The sequence below is a fragment of the Dipodomys merriami genome, unplaced genomic scaffold, assembly GCF_024711535.1.
Source record: "Dipodomys merriami isolate MVZ:Mamm:240054 unplaced genomic scaffold, mDipMer1.0.p SCAF_12, whole genome shotgun sequence".
NCBI classification, from domain to species: domain Eukaryota; kingdom Metazoa; phylum Chordata; class Mammalia; order Rodentia; family Heteromyidae; genus Dipodomys; species Dipodomys merriami.
In genome coordinates, this window is record NW_027202493.1 from 39,685,824 (window position 1) to 39,693,586 (window position 7,763).

A 7,763-nucleotide genomic window follows, 5' to 3' on the forward strand; every position below is an offset into this window, starting at 1 on the left:
CGTTCAGGCCCCAGGACCGGACCCAAAAAAAAAAAAAAAGAAATTCACTCATTACCTTACCCATGTAATTGTAACCCTCTGTACGGTATTTTCACAATAAAAATAAATAATAAATAAATAAAACAACAAAAAAAGCTCAGAGACATAGCTCAGAGTTCAAGCCTCAATACTGGCAAAAATAAATAATAAATATAAACATATAAATAATATATAAATATAATATATAAACATGTTATGTTATATATAATAAAATAGAAATAAAATAAATATATGGTATATAATACGTAAACAATAAAAGTAAATAAATAATAAATATAAATAAAAACATCATTACTTGGGCCTTCAACTTAACTAAAAGCCAGGCATCTCTCCCTCCACTTTGCCTTTCGCTCCTCTGCTCTCTGTCAGTCTCTCTTGTTCCTAGGACACCAGGAACTGGTTTGAAAAAAAAAATTAAAAAGTTTAAAAAAAGTGTTTCTTTAAAGTTGTAATTGTCCAGAGAGGTTTCCATTCAACATGTCTGTTTGGGTACAGTTTAGCGACTTAAGAAAAACAAAAAAGAGTGACAAAAATTCCCTAGCCAACGTGTGGGTGGCTCCTGTTGGTAATTCTATGGCCGTGAAATCGAAAAACCAAAAGCCATCTAACAAATCAAAGCAGCCTGGGTAGACAACCCAGACAATCCAGGCGAAGGGTCTCAAGTTAACCAGCAGGGCACCAGCCCCGAGAGAGGAAGCTGAGCCAGGGCGCGAGGCCTCCGTCCCCCAGCACCGGCAGGAAAGGGGGGGCGGGGAAGGGTGCTGCGAGCTGAGGATGGAAGTTCAGATCTGGTCCGGAAAAGAATCCGTGACACCCTGATCTCCACTTCCTCAGCCAAGCTTCTTCCTGGAAGTGCCTGGGCGCACACTCACACATCCGCACACTCACGCACATCCGCGGAGGTGGCGGGCACACTCACACCTTCTCCACCCTGCCCGACATGGCGCCCTGAGGCGGGCTCTACAGTGCCCCACCCTGGGGGGGGGGGAATCCGCGGCAGGAAAGAAAAGTGTGGAGGGGGGTGTCAGGGTGCAGGCCCCGGCCCCCCCTCCAGCCCGGTGGGCTTCGCCCCAGCCGCAGCGGGTCGTCCCGGGCCTCCGTCGACGGCAGGCTCCGCGGTGTCCGCACATGCCCGCACATGCCCGGCGGCGGCGGCGCACGGCCGGGCCCCTGGGCATCCCGCTCCCCGCTTCATCCCGCCGCGCGCGTGCCCCGACGGCCGGGCCGGGCCCGCTCAGGACTCACCAGCAGCAGCAGCAGCAGCGGGGCGAAGACGACGAGGGCCATGGTCCGGGCCTGGCCCCCGGGGTGGGGTGCTTCGGCTCTTCCGTGGGGTCGGCGGGGTGGGGTGCTTCGGCTCTTCCGTGGGGTCGGCGGGGTCGGCGGGGTGGGGTGCTTCGGCTCTTCCGTAAGGGCGGCGGGAGCTAGGAGAAGCGCTCTCCGTGCGCCGCGCGTGCAACTGAACGCCCGGTGCACTCGCCGTGCCCTCTTAAAGCAGCGCGAGAGTCTGCGCGAGTGGTATTGCAACATCTTCGGAGATCCCGCCCAGAAGACCCGGAGAGGCGCGTGCAGTACCTACCAGCTTTCCTGCCTTTCCCGGTTGTCTCCTCTCTCCCTCCCCTCCCACTTCACCTCAATCTCCCCCTCCCCTCAATCTGCCCCTCCCTCTCTCTACATCTCTCCCTCTCTCTACATCTCTCTCTCTCTCTCTCTCTCTCTCTCTCTCTCTCTCTCTCTCTCTCTCTCTCTCTCTCTCTCTCTCTCTCTCCCCACCCCCTCTCCCCGCTCTCCTCTTCCTCCCTCTGCCTCTCCCTCCGAAACCCCCAACCTTAGATCTCAGCCTCCTGAGTAGCTAGACTTACAGGGCATGAGCCTCTGGCGGCCAGATCAAGGAATATATTTGTATGAAAATGGAACCATAAAATCTGTTGGAATTAGGAGGAGGAGGAGGCAGCCAAAAGAGGAAGCCTGAAGGGAGTGAGTCTGCTTAGAGCCCATTGTGTCCACATGGTGGAGGACGGGATGATGGAATAGGATATTTGACTTGGATTGTGTAAAATGGATAATGAATGATTTTAAGATACAAATGTAAATGTGCTGTGGATAAGACTTCCCTGGTAACCCATTACTTTAGCTAGTAACTGTAATTGTAACTTTGTGACTCTGCTTCTGCTGTTTTCTGAGCACTGGGAGCCCTAACCCAGGGGACCATCACCACCTTTTGTTCTATTCCCCTGCTTCCCACAAGCAAAACCTAGGCGGGAAAATCGTGGCAGGGAAATTTAAACTTAAAGTGTGCATTTCTTGTAACAATCCTTGGCTAAAACCAATACCATCCTCCCCCTCCCCCACCCCTGGCCCCAAATGCTTAAAAGCCCCTGTGGGCTGGCACTGGGGGCTGTTTCCTAGGATCCCAACTCCAGGTGTGGTCCTGGCACTTGCTCAGTAAAATGTTTTACATTTTCACTGTGGACTGAATAATCTCACTGCCCCTCCCCCCTACAGTGTGACTATGGAAATATAAAAATGAAAACCCCACTTGGACAATTAGTATAAGCCAATTAAGTATTTTAAATTGATGTGAAGTGCCCACTCCTCAAAGACCACCGGAGACCACAAGAGACTCAGACACTCCAACTGCAAAATGCAAGGTTTATTCAGAACAAGCCTAGGCTCCGCCTAGTCCCATATACTCTGACACAGCAGAGGGAGGGAGGAGACCCCCCCAGCAACATTTCAGTGGGGTTTATAAAGGCAAAAAACACAAAGTGACAAAAAGATACATTATCCAGGTGTTCAAACAGAATTGCATGTGAATACAAATCTGATTGGCTCGGGGCTAGGACTAGTAACATTCCAGGGCAGTTAGTGTCAGCAAGGAGTGGGATGGGCCATCTGTTTGGGGGGGTAGTTGTGGTAATTTGTACAAGTTCTGGTCAATTTCAACACATAATAATACCTCTCAGCACAATGACACTTCTCAGAAACATCTTGGTCAACAGGGCTTAGGACAAAGGCAGAAAGTTAAACATAAAATGTCGCCTGAGCAAGATAGAGTTACCTTGTTCTCTCATTCCCCCCCTCTGTTTTGATCATATTCTCAATCTTGGGAATATCATACTCCTGAGCCAGAAACATGCACGGAAGAGTATTTGTAAGTACTGTGTAACATGAGTGTGGTCCCCAATCTAGTTTTATAAAGCAAATAAGGCCAAAGGTACTACCTGCATTGATAACACACTCAGGTTATTACCTGAGCCAAACTAGGCTGTGACTATAGAGTAGATTTCCAGTCACTATGCACTGAAGTCCCTAAGGCAAGCAAGCCAGTGATATCCTTGCCCCCAGTATCCACTGTGGGAATAGAGAGGGTTTCTGGATATCACCCAAAAGAATGTCCCACAAGATCTTAGCTTTAGCAGCTTTCAACCGGGAAGCAGTCTTAGGTGATGGAATAAGGCAGGCAGGAGTTCAGTCTACTTTTACCACTGTGGAGGTGGATGGAGCTGGTCTGTGTGAAGATGTAGATTTCCTCCAGGTGATTGTCAGGCTGTCATTGAACTTTCTCAGTGGCCCCAAGGAACTGTCACACCTGGTGCTGGGCTGCAAATTTCTACACAGACTGGTTAAGGATACATTACCTAGGCTTGGCAGGCTGTGGCCCCACTGATTTTTAGGACCATTTAGACAATAGCCCTGGACAACTTACCAAAATAACAACTTTCTTTCTAACCAGATATTTTTGTAAAAGAACACAGAAAGCTTAGTCTTGTAACTATCTCTGACAGATGCAGTCTCCACACTTGCACACCTGTTAACACTATTAATTATTTTTTATCTATTTTGCCTCGTTTTTCCAAAACTGACTCTGGACTCTTGATCTTAAAGGGGGTTGATGGGTGAAGGTCCATCTTCTGTAACTTCTTCAAGCTGACTTGATCCTACCTAGCCAGGAACTTATAACCTTAGTCTATTTTACAAAGAGGTTATCAGGGTTAGATGTATTAGATGTCATTAAGAACAATATTTTAACTTTTTACAACTGCACAGAACTTTTCTCTGACTACAGCAGTGTAGCTTGTTTAGCACTCTGGTTTGTAAAAGCATCTTTCTGGATGACTTAGGAATGCAATCTCTAGTGACCCTAACAATGCCTAAGTTACCTATGTAGACCTTCAGGAAGATATCAGTAGAAACACAACCTCAGGTTTACAAACTTTTTTCCTGAGCAGATGAATTTCATGTAACTGGTGTCAGCTCAAAAGTTACTGCCAATTAGAGCTTTTGGCACATAAAGGGGTTGAGATTTAAATTATCCACCAAATTTTGTAACATTAGCTTTTTACTACTATCACAGAGGACTGGCAAGTTCCTGTCCCTTACAAGGTAGATAGTCATGGCCATTAGGCATGCTTACAAACTATCTTCCCATGACCTCCTGGCTCTGACCAATTTTTGAAGGGCCACACAGAAATGACTCTAGGATCTGACATTTCTGCCATCCAAGCAGTGGCTTACTGCCTCTGGATGCTCCTCCATTTCTCTTGTCCCAGGAGTGTCTTCTCTACACTGAGATAAATGCCTCATTGGCATTTCCCTTAGCTGGTCGCTGGACTTGAACTCGGGCCCTGAGTGCCGTCCCTCAGCTCTACAGCTCAAGGCTAGCACTCTGCCACTTTGAGTCCCAAAGCAACCAGCTTTGGGACTCAAAGCTCTTTCAGCACTCTGCTGGCTGATTAGAGGTGACAGTCTCACAGGGACCTTTTTCTGCCCAGGCTGCCTTCGAACCAGTTTGCAGATCAATGACTCTCATAAAAAGGCCACTTTACTGCAATTAAAAGCAACAAGGTGGTCAACATAGAAGTAGCTTTTAAGCATGCACTTACTTGAAGCTTATTAAGAGCCAAAGTTACATCTGACAAACTTGTAAGAATCCTCTGTGCTTTGCTCTGGGCCTGCTGGAAACTGATTTAAAAAAAAAATGTATAAGGGCAAACTGGAATAGCAATTCTTTTGGTAATCCTAATTTTTTTTTTTTTTTTTTTTTGTTTTTGTCGGTCGTGGGGCTTGAACTCTGGGCCTGGGCGCTGTCCCTCAGCTCTTCAGCTCAAAGCGAGCGCTCTACCACTTGAGCTACAGCGCCACTTCCGGTTTTCTGGTGGTTTATTGGAGATAGGAGTCTCACGGTCTCTCCTGCCCGGGCTGGCTTTGAACCGCGATCCTCAGATCTCAGCCTCCTGAGTAGCTAGGATTACAGGCGTGAGCCACCAGCGCCCGGCTCATTCCTAATTTCTTAAAGCCTTTTATTAATCTCTTTTAATACTTTATACTTTAGTTTCATTTGCATTTTGAAAAAATCCCTTAAAATCTTGAGGCTAAGTGTACTCATTGTCTCTTGGCTGCTTGTTTTAAAACAGATACACACTAAAAATTTTAAACTCAAATAACAATTTTTCCTTAATGCAAAAATTACAATCATCATAACTGTACCAAGAAGCTAGACTTAACACCTTTATAAGTTTTAAACACATCCGAATTGTAAAACATTATTAAAAGCAAGTCACATTACACAAATAAACTTTTTAACCCTGTTTTTAAGGTCTTAATTTTAACACATCCAAGGGGCAGTTTTAGCAATACTAATCAGATCACCACATCAGTCATTTTTACCATCATTTTTCCAGTGTCTATCTGCAGGGAAAAGGGACAACACAAAGATGGGCCACTCGGCCCCTCCTATGGAATGGGCACTCATCCAATCTGACTCTTTAGGGTTAGATGAACTGCGTATGTAATTGTAACCCCTCTCTCTACAGCACCTTCATAGTGACAATTTTAAAAAGTCATTTTTAAGCCATGTCCTTAAAATTATTACACTTGTAATCACAGCTACTCAGGAAACTGAATCTGAGCCTCGTGATTTGATGTCAGCCTGGCCAGTTAAGTCTAGAAGACTTATCGCTGATCAACCAGCAAAATCCCAGAAGTGGATTGTTTTATCCAGAACGTTTCCTGAATACCAGAATGAGATCCAGACACAATGAAGCTAGGATATTTTCTCATGCACAGGGACCACTCTGTCATTTCGGGGGACAAAGAGCAGCCCCAAACTCAAATAGCTCGGGGAATATAAAGGCAAAAACCACAGAGGCCTCTTACAGGGGGTCAGTGGTAATTTCAAAATCAACAAGAAAGCAAGTTACAAAGCAGAATGATTTTATGGGGCTGGGAAGATGGCTCAGTGGTAGAGCGCTTGCCTTGCATGCCTGAGGCCCTGGGTTCGATTCCTCAGCACCATTTAAGCAAAAAAAGAAAAAAGCCGGAAGTGGCACTGTGGCTCAAGTGGTTGAGCGCTAGCCTTGAGCTGAAGAGCTGTGGGACAGCGCCCAGGCCCAGAGTTCAAAACAACAGGACCAAAAACAAAAAACAAAGCAGAAGGATTTTATAAATGGTGATTACAATTTTAATAATTAATTAATGCATAGTTCTCATCCTAGATGTTCCCTTTGTTCCTAGTTTGGGGTTTAGCTGACATTGACCAGAACATACTCCTAAATCCTTCCTAGTTTTTCTGTTATAGAATCTCAGGAACCTGGTGTTTAACCCCCTGATTTACTCAAGCTATTGTTGTATGAAAATTGAAGATATAATATTTGATTTAGGTACTTAGGCCATGTAACAGTTAGAAGCCTCTGCTTATCAATAATGAATGCTTTTGTAACTTTTTGTGGTTGTAAATGGAACTGTAACTCTGCTTCCGTTACTAACTAAATGCTTCATTCCCATCTTTTGTTCTGTTCCCCAAGCTTCCTGTCAAGAGTCCCTAGGCAGAAGGCCCTGGCAGGAAATTGTGAAAACATCCAGAGTGACCATTGGCCAAAATGGACAAAGACCCCAACTGTGCAGATTTAAGTCCTCTCCCCTTCCAGCCAAAAGTACTTAGCAGCTGGTGCAGGCTGGCACCCAAGGCCTTGCCCTAAGATCCTTGGGCATGGTCCTGACGCGTCAGTGCTTTATTCTTTTGCTCAAAGAAAATTTTAAGCTACAACTCATCAGTGCTTTTGGGGTCCTACTGTCGATTGATTCCTGGACAATCCAAAAAAGCCTTTATCTCCGGGTTTTTGACTAACCTGGAGGTGGTTTTCTTCCAAAGGGAGATCCTTCCTTTCAAGTTTGGCCTTATTCTTATCAATCAAAGCTGACTGCAAAGGGTCAAGTTCCATGTTTTGGTATATTTGCTGAGCAAGCATAATCACACAGAAAAACGTTGGGACGTTGGTGGTCAGCCTTGCAGACTGTCGGTCCTGTTTTTACTCACTTTGCAATTCTTGGCAAAGGTCAAGCCGCAATTTTGTTCCTCTTTCTCAAGTTTGCACTTAGGTCCTGAGACTTCATTATCCCAGTCAAATTCCGTTCTTCCTTGGTCTACCTGCTTAATTTAACCTGGTCCTAACATGGATCTGTGGCTCAAGTGGTAGAGCACCAGATTTTGAGCAGGAAAAAAAGGCAATTAAGAACACTTATCTTACCGGCAGGTGCACGCGTGGTTACACACACATACACACACACACACACACGCACACACACACACACACACCAAACAAAAACTCTCTGAACCCCTGGCTTCCTCTTCTACACACCTACTCCTTTCTGCCTCATCTCAACTTCTGCTTTCAGCTACCACAGGAAGCGGAAAGACAGGCAGACAAGCCGAAGGCCAGGAG

General features: G+C 45.8%; 1 protein-coding gene across 2 annotated transcripts in view; it reads right to left on the reverse strand.

Moving 5' to 3' along the window:
* Window positions 1-1,462, reverse strand: part of LOC138823365 (tumor necrosis factor receptor superfamily member 10B-like) — a 17,141-nt gene extending 15,679 nt beyond the window's left edge. The window contains exon 1 of one of the 2 annotated variants that reach the window (XM_070016649.1): window positions 1,285-1,460. In XM_070016649.1, coding sequence (XP_069872750.1) covers window positions 1,285-1,326 — 42 coding nt within the window. In that variant the 5' untranslated portion in view covers window positions 1,327-1,460. Of the gene's footprint in view, window positions 1-1,284 lie in introns of both variants that reach the window. The other variant, XM_070016650.1, reaches the window with a different exon arrangement.
* Window positions 1,463-7,763: the final 6,301 nt, after the last annotated feature.